This window comes from Cyclopterus lumpus, chromosome 3 (genome assembly GCF_009769545.1).
Source record: "Cyclopterus lumpus isolate fCycLum1 chromosome 3, fCycLum1.pri, whole genome shotgun sequence".
Classification (NCBI taxonomy): Eukaryota; Metazoa; Chordata; class Actinopteri; order Perciformes; family Cyclopteridae; genus Cyclopterus; species Cyclopterus lumpus.
Window position 1 is genome coordinate 9289008 of NC_046968.1, and position 16632 is coordinate 9305639.

General features: G+C 45.9%; 1 protein-coding gene across 1 annotated transcript in view; it reads left to right on the plus strand.

Annotated features, from left to right (window-relative positions):
- The first annotated feature begins 741 nt into the window (after window positions 1–741).
- baz2ba (bromodomain adjacent to zinc finger domain, 2Ba) overlaps window positions 742–16632 on the plus strand; it is a 51079-nt gene continuing 35188 nt past the window's right edge. Inside the window, exons 1-2 of the mRNA XM_034563244.1 lie at window positions 742–983; window positions 1182–1224. Of these exons, the coding sequence (XP_034419135.1) occupies window positions 948–983; window positions 1182–1224 (79 nt within the window). The 5' untranslated portion in view covers window positions 742–947. The remainder of the gene's footprint in view (window positions 984–1181; window positions 1225–16632) is intronic.

Sequence of the window (16632 nt, forward strand, 5' to 3'; positions counted from 1 at the left end):
GCATTATGGGCCTCAGACTTTGACATGACTGGAGGGCATCGAGAAAGACGGAATTAACCGCAGCGCATCCACTCACTTACCGTGGCATCCGTTCAAACAGGTTCTAGGAACATTTACAGGAACTATTAGAAACAATAATAAAGCAGTGAAAATGACATCTCTTTTAAACTATGTGCAAGATTCGGTCGCTGAATTCAAAATGACAAAATGGTACTAGTTGACCACATCCGTGCGGATGAAGTCCCCACCAGACTTGATTCTGTTGCCTGTGACCAGATGGATGTGTTTACTGTCAACAGAACCTTGTTAGATAGCTACCCACACACGCTATAACACTGTTTGTGTGTTTAGTGTCTGGAAATGTCTATCAGAGCCTGCTTCCCTATGTCTGTGTGCAAGCGTACGAGAAGACGTTTGTCCGTCCTCTTTCCTTTTTGTTGTTGTTGTTGACGCCATTGAAACATGCTGACACAAACTGACATTGTCACAGAAAACTCTTCTCCGAGAGTTTTGCGTCAGTCGGACGTTTGTTGATATTGAAGAATGCGCGCACATAGATAAAAACGGTAATAACCGCCGTGTTTGCTTGCTGCACGCAGCCTAATGGACATAGCAGGGTGGCGTCTGTTATGGTGAGCTGCTCAGATTAGACTGTGGCTGTAAGAGCACAGGAGGGCTTTAGAGACAATGCAGGAGAGATGGGCGTGAGAACGTTGGTAAGGCTTGGTTCTCTGCAAGAACTGTCTTGTGTTTGGGGAAAATATCCTCACACTCAAAGCTCCAGTGTCGAGATCCATTTCTAACAAACAGGTTTTGCAAGAAAGGGCTCGGGGAGAAAGAGACTTTTTGTGTGTGTGCCTATCTTTGTGTGTGTGTGTGTGTGTGTGTGTGTGTGTGTGTGTGTGCCGCCACAGCTGTGTTTCAGACGTCACTATACTTTTTGTTTGATGTGTCTGAAACCTCAAATACTAAGCTGTGTAACTGTGAGTTTGATATCCAGGTAGTTTTAGAGGGCTTCGTTCCCCGTTCCCAGAAGGAAAAAGAGAAACTTCCAGCACTAATATACTGCACATAACAGTTTTATTATCATAGAAATGGAAGCATGCTGGAAACACATTTCATTCAGCCAGACTGTATCTTTTATCCTGAACCACAGTGATCTCTTTTTGCTTTTTCTCCAGGTGTTACAGCAGTTATGTCAAAGAGCTGAAGACATCTCTAACAGTGAGTACACAGTATACTTAACAATATTCATGTCACCTCTCTTTCACTCCGGTGCCCCTGGTGTATGTACTCTGCGTGTTACAAAATAGTTGGTGCGTGACTTTTTAAAATATATAGTTGCACACTTCTGCTTTTACAGTAGGTTTTTTTTTCTTCTTTTCTATGGCACGGCAGAAGAAACTTGCAGACTCCTCAATTTTCAGGCCTAATTTGATTTTCATTCATTCAGTGAAAGAGGATGTTTTCTTTTTTTCCCCCCCAATTAAATTTAACAAGAGCCCCTTGAAAAGGAGTTGTTATGATTGCATTACAAATTCGGGGTTCATTCAGTGAATCAAGCAATTAATTAGATTTCTCCCATTCTAATCAGAATATTTGTCTGAAACGTACGCGCCTAATAAACATCCTTTGACTCTGCGATGTGTACAGAGCCAGCGCTGAATGTAAATGGTTGTTAACTGGGACTTACAGGGGTCCAGGTTAGGATCTTGGATCGCGTTTCGCCACTTTTTTTCTGTCCTTTCTTTTTCACTCTGTCTCTGTGTGAGCACTCAGGGGCGCGGCTGCGTCCTCAAGGCTTCAGTTCACACACACACACACACACACACACACACAAACACACACACACACACACACACTCACCAAGGTGGCAGTTTGTTGTCCCACGCACAGACAATGACTTGCACTTTTCTCTCCTGCCTTGATGGCCTTGTGCCTGCTAGTGTGTCACCAGATCAAATGGGCATCTTTTATAAAGCGTTTCCTTCACAGAATGCGGAGGAGCTCACTGAAATGCCCGTTTCGCCCGTGAGTGGCTCTTTTGGCCTTGTGCGTTACTAGACCTGATTCTATCTAACCGTTTCTGCCTCATCTCTGGCCGTGAATGATATTTATATCCCCCGCAGGTTTGGTGCGAGCCGGTTGTATCATTTGTGATAAGTATTGATGAGCCCTCTCTTGGGGAATCAATTTTAAGGGTGGTGGATTGGGTGGGGGGTGTGGGGGTGTAGCCTTGTACATCATCCCCCACCGCTGGCTGTTCCTAACTGGTGTCTTGGCTGCCTGACTTTTCCTGCAGCCCCATAGAGGAACGAGCACAGCACAGGGAAAGATGGAGCTCATCCAAACAGCTCTGGTGTAATTAGCTGACATTTGTTGCTCGGAAGACAAGTGAAGGAAAAAGGAAAGAGCTGCTCAACTCAAACACCCAAAGGAATATGCAAATGTTGAGAGGAAAATTGAAAAGAAAGAGTAGGTCTAATGGCATGGAGATATAATGATGTTACATTCACGTGTGTGTGTTTGTGTGTGTGTGTGTGTGTGTGTGTGTGTGTGTGTGTGTGTGTAACATGAACCTGTTGAACTTTATGTGAGCATATTTGTCAGTGTTTTGCCACTAGAAGGCATGACACCATTGGTCTATATATTAATATATCAGGGTATGAATTGACTCGCCGAGGCGCTTCCTCTGCTTTCGACACGATACCTTTCGTCTGCTGTTTAGCGTTCTCGTTGGGCAGAGCGCGTCTTTCAACTACACCGTATATGCGTTACACAACCGAGCTACACAGCACCCTCGGGAAGCGGCCATCCGCAGCCGGGCTGATACTCTGGTTCCAGGAAGTATCGCATGTGTGTGTTTGTGCGCAAGCATTCAAGGGGAGAGTGAGGTGCCGTAATGAATGTGGACTGTCTGGTGCTTAAGCCAAAGGTGCTGCGTGAAGGAGCAGCAATGCTTACGCAGCCCCCATCTGCTTGATCCGAGACTGAAATGCAATGCCTTTTAATGACAAAGTACTGAGTGGCTGGGAGGTGTGCAGAAAAAAAAGGGGGGAGGAGTGCGTGCGTGTGTGTGTGTGTGTGTGTGCGTGCGTGTGTGCGAGTGAGCGTGTGAGTGAGTGAGTGAGGGTGCGTGTTGTGTGAGTGTGAAATAGAGAGGAATAAAGGGAGAGGGAGAAGGAGAGAGAAAAACATCTCGAAGGTCAGGAGCAGCGGGCGGCCGTAGGGGAGAGACACGTGAGACAGAGATAGTCTTGCGTCAGCCCCACAGCAGTCCGTTCTTTATGTGTGTGTGTGTGTGTGTGTGTGTGTGTGTCCTGTGGGGCCAGCATTTCCATCCGCATCCCACCGTGTGTTACAACGGCGCAGCATGCCAGTGTTTCTATTCTGAGTGTCTTGATCTGCAAGGATAGAAGGACAGACAGACAGATAGATAGATAGATAGATAGATAGATAGATAGATAGATAGATAGATAGATAGATAGATAGATAGATAGATAGATAGATAGATAGATAGATAGATAGATAGATAGATAGATAGATAGATTTGTGCATACATGTTGTACATTACGGCAGTCAGTCATTGAGCCACAGATAATCTTTTACATGGCTCTTGTGACAGTGGAAAGAGGAAATTACACCTTCTCGCCTGAGGGGATGGAATTTGTGTGTCTCGCTGCCTGTCACAAGAGCTGAATAGGGCTTCATCAATCCCAGCAACTACTATCATTTTTCAGCTCTTATTCATGAGCCCTCTTTGTTTCTCGCAGTCTTCTTTTTCTCTTTCCCTTCCCAGTGCCCTTTAAACTGCTGCTCTGCTAGATTGGGGAAGTGTTAGAGATAACGCCTAAACATTTAGTACTTTGCACTTGCCTCGGAGCTAAGATTGTTTAAAAAGCTGCTGCGAGATTTGTCCTCGGGACAGGGAGCGTTGTAGATTCAACAGACACACTCCCAGCATTAGTTCAGTCTTACCGATTCAAGTCTCTCTGTCTCTCTCACACAGACACACAGACACACACACACACACACACACACACACACACACACACACACACACACACACACACACACACACACACACACACACACACACACAGAAGACACTGATCGTTCCCTGGTCTCAACAGGGTTCAGTCCTCTCGCCAGACTTTTCATTCACCCCTGTTGCCAAACAGCCTCTCGCCTCCTTGTCACCGTGAAGGGCTTCGGCGTGGGGCGAGGCTGCTCTTTTGCAGACCCTTGTGCCATGAATCACTGCTCGCACCCAGGGAGCCTCAGTCCGCTCGGGGCCTGCCTGCCCCGACGATAATGTGCACGGTCATGAGGGGGCCATTTTGAATGGAGGGTCAGACAAAACAGGAGCTAAAGAACCCAAGCTGTGAGCTTTCCCAGAGAGGGCAACAATGGGAGTGGGTCTCTCTGAGTGTCTGTGTGTGTGTGTGCGTGACGTTAATGTGTTTGTTGTAGTAGGGGGGAGATGTTGGACACACAATGCAGAGTTTTGGGTGTCATAATGCAACATGATTGCGTGCCAGTAATTTATGAAACATAAGGAGGTGGGCCTGTAAACCCTCCCCCCCCCCCCCATACATCACAAACCTTTTAGCCCCGCACAAACCGGATTGCAATTTGAGCTCCTCGGACTCAGCCCTAATGCCTATTTGACTGTCAGGTTTGAAAACAAGACACGGTCAAGCCTTTGCTACCACGCACACATCTACCAACCGAGCGATCACATCATGCTCACTCGATATTATTTTCTACTGCTGGGCGATTTCATCAATTACAAAACTGTAGACGGGTTTCATTGTGCCACGTGATTAAGTGAAAATCCGTCACATGGTTTATGGGGTTTAAAGGTTAAAACCTGCTTGTATGCGCTGGCATTTTACATTTTATAATTGTGGGTCGTCACAGAATTCACTGTTCACTGTGTTTACTGAATGTACACATGTTATATACAATGTTGCTTACACTTCTTAAAGTTGAACTGTATCTGTTAATATGACTATTAGTAGCAGACCAATTTGTGATATTGAGCTATACAAAATAAACTGAACTGAAAAAAAATGGAATTGAATTGAACCACACACCATATCTCTCTATCTCTCTCTCTCTCGCTCTCGCTCTCTCTCTCTCGCAGACAAACACGCCACTCTCACCCGACGGCAGCTGTTGCCCTATGAGCCTCCAGGTTTATTGGGTCTATCGGCTGTGTTTATGGCCAAACCACATCTCTTCAACTGTCTTTATTCCATGGTCTCTGTTTCTACCGCGGCCCCTTGTCTCTTGACTGCCTCCACAGCTTCCTGTCCCCCTCCCTCATAACCTCTTCCCCAGATCTTCTTTCCTCCTCCCCTATTTAAAAAACCCACACACTGAACACATCGCCGGCTATGGACCTGGTTTTCTGACTACAATGTGTGTGCCTGTGGCTGGAAATCGTTTGACCCTACTGGGCCTATGTGTCCCAGGGCCTGTCGGCCAGGCCGGGTTGTAACCTGGATACAGCTGCAGTCCAGAGGAGCCATTAGCAGTGCCAGGAGGCCCCCAGCTCCCAGTGAGGGCTCATTACTGTATTTGTGCAGTCACACTTCTTCTATGAAACACAGCAGTGTGCCTGGTGAAACTAGCCAGGACATTGAGCCTCGGGGAAACCATTACGGCTCCATTTGGAGTTCTGAGAGAGAAAGATAGAGAGAGAGGATGAGAGAGGAAGAGTGAGGCTTCATCGAAAGAGAGAGGAACGAAGAATGATATTAATCATTGAACACATCAAGCTTTTCCTGTACTTAACTGTAGGAGTGTTTATTGGATTTGAGTTGCTCTTTGTTCAGTATGTGTGTGTGTGTGTGTGTGTGTGTGTGTGTGTGTGTGTGTGCGTGTGTGTGTTTGTGTGCTCTCTGAGGCCCAGTTCAGCTGTCTGGTCTGGTGTGCAGATGGCCGAAATGGGGCCTCCTGAATGAGATACCCTTTTTTTTCCTTTCCTCTGTCTCTTTAGCTGTCCTTGTTTCCTTTCCTCTCCTCTCTATTTTTTCCGACTGGGTTCCATTTACCAGTTACATCCCTGGCTGCCTTCTCTCTTTCATCACTGCATCTGCTGAGGGCCATCTTGGGCAGAGGAGAGTTTTCAACCGCTCTATTTTTCCTCTACCTCCTTCTTTATGCGCCTCTCAGGGCTCAGTGCGGCAGCTATACGCGGTGGCTTTGGAATGAAATGTCTCTTAACCGAGCCATGTGCCCCGGAGCTACGGTAATTGCAGGTGAAATTCAGCTTCCTCTTTAAAATGCCATCTCTCATTTCCAGTTACCGGCCCCCTCCGTATCTCTCGCTCTTTCCCTGCCTCCCTCCCGCCTGCTTCTCTCCCTCCCTCTCCCTCCCTCTCTCTCTCTCTCTTTCGCTCTCTCCCTCTGGCTGTCTTTCAGAGGCGTGTGAATCCCTCAGCCCCTGTCGCGTCTCTCTGCCCCAACAGACACTCCCACAATGCACAGCGCTGATGGTTGCACAGTGATATCAGCCATGCAGAGGAGAGGGAGGGCCGCTGCCTAGACACATACACACTTAAAATGTGTGTCTGTGTGTATGTGAGAGAAGGTGTATGTATGACAGATACTGAACGTGTGTGTTTGTTTGCGAATGGGAGAGCATATACATCCGTGCATATACGAGAGGAAAATAGGTGTGTTGTTGTTGTTGTGTGTGTGCATGCGCGCGTGCCTGTGTGTGTGCGTGCGTGCGTGCCTGCGTGCGTGCGTACCGTGCGTGAGTGCGTCTGTGCGTGTGTGTGTGTGTACAGCGTCAGCAAGGCGTGAGCTGTGTAGAGGTGACATCAAGGTGAACACGGCGTGCGGAATGCTCTGCCGACTCGGGAGGCAGCAAATGGCTCTGTGGCAGATGGAGTCTTTGTCAGGGAAGAAAAATGGCAGCTCAAGAGTGTCAGAGAGACACCCCCCCCCCCCCTCCCCCCACTAGCACACAGACACACACACAAACACACACTTATACACACACCCACACCACTTTCTGTCTGTCTACATCTATCTTGTTTTCTTTTCTTGCACAGTTGGTAAAACACACACGCATGTACACACACACGCACACACACACAAAACACACAGACACACACACATAATGCACATACACTTATTGACACACATATATCCCCCCTCCCTTCCTCCTCTCCTTAGTGAGCTGGGCTGGCGGGCGGTGACCTTCCCCTGCTCGGAGGGTTCCCTGGCTGTTTGATCAATTATCCCTCTCCCATTGTTTACCAGGAAGCTTGGAGTAGAGAGGAGAGGAGAGAAGGCTCAAAATGGCCACTGTCAGGTGGAGGGATCCATTTCCCTGCCAGCGGAGGCGGTGGGGGTTAGAGAGAGAGAGAGAGAGAGAGATAGATAGATAGAGAGAGAGGGAGCGGGAGAGACAGAGACCGGAGCTGGAAAGCATGCTTAGAGGGAAGGGAGGAGCGTCTCTCCCCGGCAGCTGTGATGATATGACATTATAGTGAAGGTACAGCTCTGACAGTGGTTACCACTTGTAATGCGTAACGTCATCTGTTAAAAGCAAGTTGTTAGACTCCTAAACTTTGGACAATCAATCATTATTTGTCTACATTTAAAAAAGCATATTTTTCTGCTCTCAGTGCACAAATCAATCCTGTATGAATTTCTGACTTGTGTTGTTGTGTCGGCGTAATCCTGCACAGACACACGCACACACACACACACACACACATGTTATGCATAATGCCACAGTACTGCAGGTACATGTCCTATTTTTAGAGTGAAGAAGTAAGGGGGGGGGGGTATACTCTAAAGGTCAGGTGGCAGAGAAAAAAAAAAAAAAGAGTGGGAACAAATGATGCACTAAGCGAATGACACTCTGAGGTCCTGCTTTAATATGTATGTATCGCAGGTTGATGGCTGATTTCATTAGCGCCTCTCATTGTTATGCATAGATTGTCCTCCTGCAGCAAAATGAATATTGTATTCACACACACGTGCGCGCACACACACACACACACACACTCACCCTCATACACACATACAACAAACCGTGTTTTCCAGGGAATACTGTATGTTTGGATCTTGCAGAGGGCTTGAAGAAAAGGTTGATGTTTCCAAAGGCTCTTATCTGCGTCGGCTATAATTAAAACAATTTACAGCGTTGTCATTTTAACACAGGTTTTTGGCGCCGCTGTGAACAATTCCTGCCAGGTAATCGGTGTGATTATTTAGGGATCCATGTTGATATTAGAGTGAATTCTTCTCATAGCGGAAAAGAAAGGCTATCTCTTATTAAATGGCTTGAGCTGACTTAGTCATGTCGTGTCTCAGGGTTCAGATTACGTCACTTCAATTCACCTAAAGCTGAGAGATAGAGAGAGATAGAGAGAGAGAGAGAGAGGCAGAGAGAAAGAGGGAGAGAGAGAGAGAGAAGAATATGTTGAGTGGATGCCCATTAGTCTGCATGTTTATGTGAATATGCTCATCCTTGCTCACACAGGGTACATATGGCGAGTGCGTGGAAATGCCTGACCGCCTCTATCTAATCCTCCAAGATGACTGTGTTTCAGCAGGAATTCCAGTCCTTAGTGGGACATGAGCAAATGTTCTGTGCAAGATATTAATAGCTATTGTGGGCGAAAAAAGAAAAGAAAAAAAAAGCTTCTGCATTTTTCCATATGTTTTGTAAGGAAACAGTCCAGATGGATTATCTCTTGGTCTGGAGCTTTCTCCGGCCTCAACCAGCACAAGTCCAAGTGGTGTTGGACTTGCCAGAAACACACACACACACACGCACACACACACACACACACACACACACCAATGCGCTTACACTCCCATCTGAAGTACAACCGGCTATTACTGATTAACATGTCTAAACTCAGCCAGTTCAGAAAGCCACTCTAATTCTCTTTCTATCTTGCTCTCATATGAATCACGGATGACGTGACAGCATTTATTCCTAACATACCTCACGTTCCTCGCAGTCACAGAGATATGTTTGTCGCCTTTCTATTTGTTGCCTGAGAAACCATGTTGGCTTGTCTTCTCACATTTCACACTTGGTTTCATCCTCTTAACCCCCAATGCTCAGCTTGGATGGGCTGCCTGACCTCTTGAGTCATGGATGTTAGACTCATCGGCATCACAAGGGCCAGAGTTGGGTTTTATTTTGCCCGGCGATTGTAAGCACGGACAGGAGAAAACTTTCTCGGATCAGAATGTTTCTTTCCCCTTTAATCCACTGTCCTTCTTTCTCAACACATTCGTCATGTTTGATTTCCAAGCTGTTTGTTTGCTTCTTTTTTTTTGTTGCCCCGTTTTCTTTGGATTTGGCCTCTTCTAACAACATAATTTCATAGTCCTCGTGAGCATCATGGTGTCTGGTATTTGAAGATTTATCAAGTATTAGAAGGCAAAGCAAAACACCCACACTCGATATTTCTTTCCTGAGTTGACACACACACACACACACACACACACACATACACACACACATAGAAACATTATGTGGTGTGACAGAACGTCACATATTCAGAGTTTCACAGCAGGCTGGCATTCCAGGACAGCAAAGAAAAAGATAATGTCAGTGCGCTGCTGGTTAACTCACTTTTTTATCCTGTTTCCGGGACACAAAGCGTGAAGAATGTCTGTTTGTGACAACACACACACACACACACACACACACACACACACACACACACACACCACTCACACAGATCACTTTGCCTCTCCCAGCCTGTTAGACGACAAAGGCTAAAAAAACTCACAAGTGACAAAAGATGCCCATAGACATGGCTGCTAGCATATACTAAAGCTACGCTCTTCTGTGGCTGCATATGGGTTTTCTTTTTTTTTTTTTGACACATGGTCTCTGGAACCAGGAAGTGTGCCACACTGACTGACAGGATGTAGGATGATGTTGTGCTGGTGCTTCAATTATGCTTTTAGAGGTCACAGTCCCATTAAATAGCTTTGTTTTGTATGTTATTGCGCAACACGTCGACTTAAAAGGCAGGCATTGTGAGCGTGTTGATTGTCCATAACCCAGTGCTGCTATATTTAAATGTAGTAATCGTGAAATTCACCTCGTCAGCAGCGGAAAAAAAGAGAGCTTCCTCTCCAAACCGCCCACACTGCTTTCAGCCTTGTTGTGACTTGTTTGTCTGTCGTTGGAGGATTTCGGCTTCTTCCAGAACAATTGCACTTAAAAAAAACCTCAGCTCCAGAGGATGGGAGCTGGTTACACGGCAACAGAGCTCAAAAACAAGAACACAAATACAAGTAGAGCCTGTGAGACGGAAACTGGAAAAGACTCCTTGCTCTTCCACCACGATGCAGCCTCCCCCTCTCTCTCTGTATGCATGTCAGGTACATGCGTGCTATTGTTACTTTCATCACTGGCGTGTGTTGTTGCAGCTGTTTGCTCTCCAGTTAGGGTAGTAGTGTAGTGAGTTAGTAGAGTTAAGGCGGTGTCGAGCTACTCTTCACACAGAGCTTCTCTCTGATTTATTCTTAACATCTGTCTTTGGCAGGTGTGCGGAACCACAAGGTCCTCTCTCAGAGCCTGTGATGTAGCTATGATTGCAGGCAATGTGTGTGTCTGTGTATGTGAGTGTGTGTGTGTGCGTGTGTGCACGTGTGTATGTGTGTGTGTGTGTGTGTGCATTTTTGCAAAACAACAGAGAGGGCCTTCCTCCACCCCCTCCTTGGGATGAGTCATATTTGAGCCCTATGAAATCCAAGCCTGTGTTTCATGTGTGTGAACAGACAGACCCTGAGCAGTGGTCCTGGTCCCGACTCCCTCTGGGGCAGTGAGTGGGTGAGACGCGGCTATCAACAACAGGCCCAGGCAGCTTCGGTTTCAGCCTCACCACACCAGGAATCTGCTCGTCGTGACACAGACACAGACACAGATGCACACACCAAGCACAAGCATACATTCACGTAGAGCCAAAGCCATTCTCCTTCTCCACTTAGCTCCACCTTAAATAATATCAGGTAACAGAAATAGGGGTTTGTGATTGGTTCAACGACAGGGAAGTGTTAGGATCCAGCAGGATGGGCCAGTGGATACAGTTTTGCCTGAAAAGAGATTGTGACACAGCGGTGACACTCAGTCTAACAATCTGTGTGTGTGTGTGTGTGCGCGCGTGTGCGTGCGTATCCAAGTATCCACCTGTGAGAGTGTGATTGCAGTGCAGTAATGTCAAGGCTGGGCCTGACACAGCCAACAATGGAGGCTCAAATATTTTGACTTTTCATACGAAATCACACAGAGGAAGTGTGGCAACACAGGAAATGGGGCAATGTCACAGGGAAAAAAAGGGAGCTCTACTTTGTGGATATTCTGCACAGCATTTCAAAGGTACCCCATCACTGGTGTGACAAAACTATTTTAAAGGCACAGCTGGACTTTTAAAAGGGTCTTCTCCATTTGCCCCCAAGGGGGGAGAGAAAAGTGCCCTGGATAGAGCAGCAGAAAGCTGATACTTGCTAAGATTGGTGGAAGGATTTTTTTCTCTCTCCCCATTTATAGCACTTAATTTACTATATTAAAGTATCATATTTGTATCACAGATTGAACTGCAGCGAATAAAAAAACACTTTCTCTGGCAATTATTTGGTTGAAAAATAAAAATCCCAGCAGATGTAATGTCCTCCTGAACCTCTCATTTCACAAAGATGAAAAAGGTAGACGAGGGGCACCGGTACACGAACGCAAGGATATCGGACCGTGACGTCTTCACGTTGCGAACGTCCCTCGATGAATCTTTTGGGAGCAGCTCGTTCCAGATGTCCCGACGACAGAGCAGCAAGAACAAGAGAAAGGAGGAACACACCGCGTGAAAGCAACAGTATGCACGCCTCGAGGCAGACTGCGGTGACCACCGCGTTGTACAGCTATGGTCTTAATCTCACCTCACTGAATTGTGAATTTTACTGACTTGAAGCCCAGTCAGACACACACACACTCACACACGCAAACTCACGCACACACACACATACACACACACACACACACACACACACACACACACACACACACACACACACACACACACACACACACACATACACAGGACCAATTCAACACACTACCTACAGAAAGCTGCTTAAACAAACATTTTAACAAGTGTACGGATCAGTGAAGCCCCTAGTTAAACTGAGTAATAGTGGCCTGTTTATCATTCCTGATGCGTGCAGAATTGGCACGTTGCTTTAATTTATTACCTAAACATTTGGAAACAAGTGAAAAGTGGCTTTGCTCTAGTTACACGCTTGCCAGCTGTAAGGATTTTTTGGCGAGTCGCAACACAGCTAAATTTCCTCCACTGTCAGAAAAACAGAAAAGACAAATCTCTCAGCAGCACCTTATATTAACGCGATCACACGCTTATTGAGAAAAAGGCACGTTGCATTTGGGGCTGACCTTGTGGTCCGAGTATCCGCGACATCTCCGGTTTGATTCTGGCCCGAGGACCTTCGTTGCACGTGTCACCCCCTCCACAAAAGTGGTCCGTTTTGTAGTGTTGTGAATCCAGACAAGGCAGCTTTTATCCCGGTGATTATAGACCACTTCCATTATTGAGGGCAGCAAACATCATTACAAGGCTTCGTGTCACTCAAGTCAGTGAGCATCTCAGTGCTTAGCTAGTAAATTAGAGCGGAGAAATCTTTTGGATACAAACCTAAAAGGCTAATAACTGTTTTAATACATATAGATATTTGATAAACTGATGAAGTGATTCCTTGCTGCTGGTCCTTGTTTAAAATACTTTATATCACTGTTTATGTTTTATTCATAACCTTCTCTAATTCACATCCCTCACCTGACGTGGTTGTTATGCACCATTTCGTTTGTCAGTCGATACTCCTTTTAAAACTCTGGTCTTGGGAATATCCGCAACAATAAATAAAGATAAACTCTGTCATTATTGTGGATGTGTGTATCATCTGAACACATGGTGAACGTTACTCACACGGAATCACACAAGTGGCACATTCTTCCATGAATACCGCTATCGGGTGTTATCTCGCTGCTGGTTGAAATATAATCTTCTGGTCCGGACTTCACTGACTCATACGAACAACAGTCAAACTAATCACACAGGGCAGCTGGTCAGGCCCTACAGCTATTTTGAGTCAATTTGGAAATGTGCAGTTCAATATTGACACAGTGAAATCCCAACAGTCGGTCACCCAGTAAATCAACATGTTGACTCTTGCTGGGACTTCCGCGGAGTCGGAAAAGGGAGAACAAGTAATCTATGCCAGTTGTTTTTGTCGGAGAAGAGGCGAGGTGTGCGGGGTGTACCGCAGGACGTGCACCGGCAAGTTTTGAAATAAAGTGATGAGATCGTTGACGAGAACCCCCTCGACACCGTCGTCCTCCCCTACTTTCTGTCTGAATGGGATTGAATGTCTGGAATTATCAGCTCAGTTCATCAGCAAAGGTTGATCAGATGTGCTAACTTGTCACAGTTGGCTTACCGAGTCTTAGCTGGGATGTTTCATCACAGAAACCTCGGCAAATACCTTTCTCTCTCCTCCGCGCTTTGCTTTGCTGTACGCTTGTGCAATTTGGATATTAATTAGTGCCCAATATTGTGTTTGTGTCTGCTTATGTATGCATGGACCCGTGTGTTTGTGCGTGGGAATGCATGTGTATGTGTAGCTTTTTGTAACGGTACAAAGATGTCCCAAGGGCCTCCCCTCCTTTTCTTATTATAAATGCTAATGTCACGTTAATGAAATCGGCTTAGTTTAAGGTTTATAGCGTTGCCTACACTGAGAGATTTGGCCTTGACACTTCCCACATATGTCGAGTTGAATCACACTTCTTCCTGTGGGCATGCTATTCTGAGATATTCTAAAACGCACTGGCCCCCCCAGTGAAACTTTTGGGAAAGTTTAGAGCACAGTTGCCAAGCTTTGTCATCGTTGTAAATTGTCTGGGCCACAGGCTGCCGGCTGTCCAGGCATCCTCAGACGACTGTTAGCTTATAGCTGCAGCAGTAATGGCTTCAATGAGGGGCTGGCTAATCTAAACATTGTGGTAATGTGCTAGCGGCGGTCTGTGGAGTCACTTGCTGTTAATCATTGCTCAACATAGTGTCAGGCACAACAACATGCCAGAGAGTCAATCATGGTTATGGATCCCAGTTCATTTCTTTCTTTATGCAGATGACATATTTCACAGCTGGGTTTTTCTAATCATGTGGCCTCTCCAGTGAGCACGTTCAGTCGTATCATCAGCCACGATTCCAAGGGTCAGATAAAGACGTGAGCAAACAACTACCTTCAGATTTGGACGTCTAAATGCACGGTTTTACTATCGCTTACTAGATTGCTGATTCATAATGTCATAACAAATCAAAGACTAGAAAACTGAAATAAAACAACAACTGCAGTTTAAAGTAAAACCTCAGTTATTTGTATTTGTTCCAGATTATTCTGCCATTCAAACCCTTTAGCCATCAATCGTTGTCATTTCTCTCACTTGAGTGTGATGGGGAGCATTTTGTAACCTTTCAATGGCGTTTTACTCCTTTTTTTTCTTTAGTCGCCTACTAAAGACATTTTAAGCCTTTAAAACAGAGTCAGAATAAGAGATTGTCCTCTGTAATTAAAAGCCAATTCTGTAAAAATTGATTAGATTATGCTAATCGAGGGGAGATAGTATCTTAAAAGAAGCGTGAGGACGGGAGATAGGGGGAGTGCGAAGAGTGGAAAGGAGTGACAGTCCAGCCGCCATTACAAGCTGCTGATTTCTGCAGAGTGCTTCATAAAATGTCAGAGCGTTTTCTCCCTGAGCAAGACACTGAAAAATGGCAGCGCTGGGATGTGCTGGCACCTCACCTGCTGCACTGTGTGTGTGTGTGTGTGTGTGTGTGTGTGGGTGCGTGTGTGCGTGCGTGTGCGTGTGTGTGTGTGTGAGTGTGTATGTCCATGCTGGCCTCCCTCCCATGTTGCAGTGAAGCAGAACAGAGTGGCTGACTGCCCGCTGCTTTGCCTCCCTCTCTGTCAATACAACACTATTCTCCTCCAGCCAGTCATTTTCACATGCTTAACATTAAGTAAAGCACCCGTTTGAACAGAGGAATACAACTGATTGACATATTGAGTTTAATGCTCGTGGATTTCTTTCCTCTCATCAGCTTACGTTGCCAGATTGTTGTTCAGAATCTACTCCGCAGCTTTTAAGGCCGTCATCTGATGTGAGCATTGGAACACTGCGGCGCTGTGCGCCCACGGTAAACACCTAACGTGTTTTCTGTGTACCGCCACATGTTAAGTGCATGTTTACCTCCATTTGCCATTTATCAATTTGGCCTGTTTGTGTTGGAAGGAAAGCCGGGGTCCTTAAATGAAGTCATTACGTGCAGTGGTTATTAATGTTGATTTCCACAAAAGCGGGAAAAGTTTTATTTAAAGCAGAGTGTGAGAGGGGAGACTAAACGGGAGAAAGGTGTGAGGGGGTGAGGGGGTTCGCCGGAGAGATAATAAACACATCAACATCAAGCCAGAGAAGTGAGCGGCCTTTTCATTTTGCAATTTCGCCGGATAAAAGAGACGACTTCACAGAAAGTTGCAGGAACCAGGAAACTCAGCAGATAGTATTTATTATAATTGTGTTGAGCACCGCTGGAAAGAACAAATGTGACAGATTTTTTTCTTCCCGGTTTGCTGAGAGCTCGGGGTGATGCAAACATGACGAGCAAGATCACCTGTTCGGAGACTTCTTTCACAATGATTCACTGCCAATTAATCGAGGCCTTTTGAAATGTTATGGTGGATGATGGGGCTTTTCATTATCGATGATTATTTGATTATTCATTTGATCTGCCTGCGAGCCCAAGTTGGCATCTTCACACTACTTTTTCTGTCTGTTGTCGTTTGGAGAGGAAACCAGGAAAATGCATAACAACCCTCACAACTGACATTGTTTGGAGTTGTTTATAACTGGTTCACCCCAAGAGAGTTTTTGTTTTTGTTTCACTGTTTTATTTAAGGTGGCCATAATTATAATATGTTGCATTGCAGAGGTTCAATCTGTGAACATTTCGGGGATATCTTTGTTTGGCCAGTGTTTGGCCACATGGCTACTGAAGCTTTGTGTGGCTGAGGGGGAGGGGGGGGGGGGGCAGCACAAAGTAGGGCCTGTGACTGTGCACGTGCTCCTTCTGCTGTCCCGTTAAACACCACATTATGTGCGTCGGGAACAGTATCAAACTGGGCTCTTTTAACGGGTGGTCATGAATAAGCTATTTCTGCCATCGCACCACTTATCAGAATTCTGTCACATTTGCACAGTGATGTCAGTTGTCTCCAGCAAGGGAAGTTTCAGTCGAACAGAACAGTCTCTAAATGGTTCCTTCCCATGGAAATGGACAGAGGGGGCTCCAACAATTGCTCAAGCAAGGCTCGCCGCTCTCTGGCTATTCCATTGTTCTGTCACTGTCAGTTTGTATTGCCATTTGACATGCATGTCATTTGCATTATGCATATCTGGAGTACTGCGCTCATTCCCTCCCTCTCCCCTCTCCCTCTCCCTCTCTCTTGCTTTCCATGATACTCCCTGATAACCAATGCTATTTCCTGTTATTCCGTTTTATG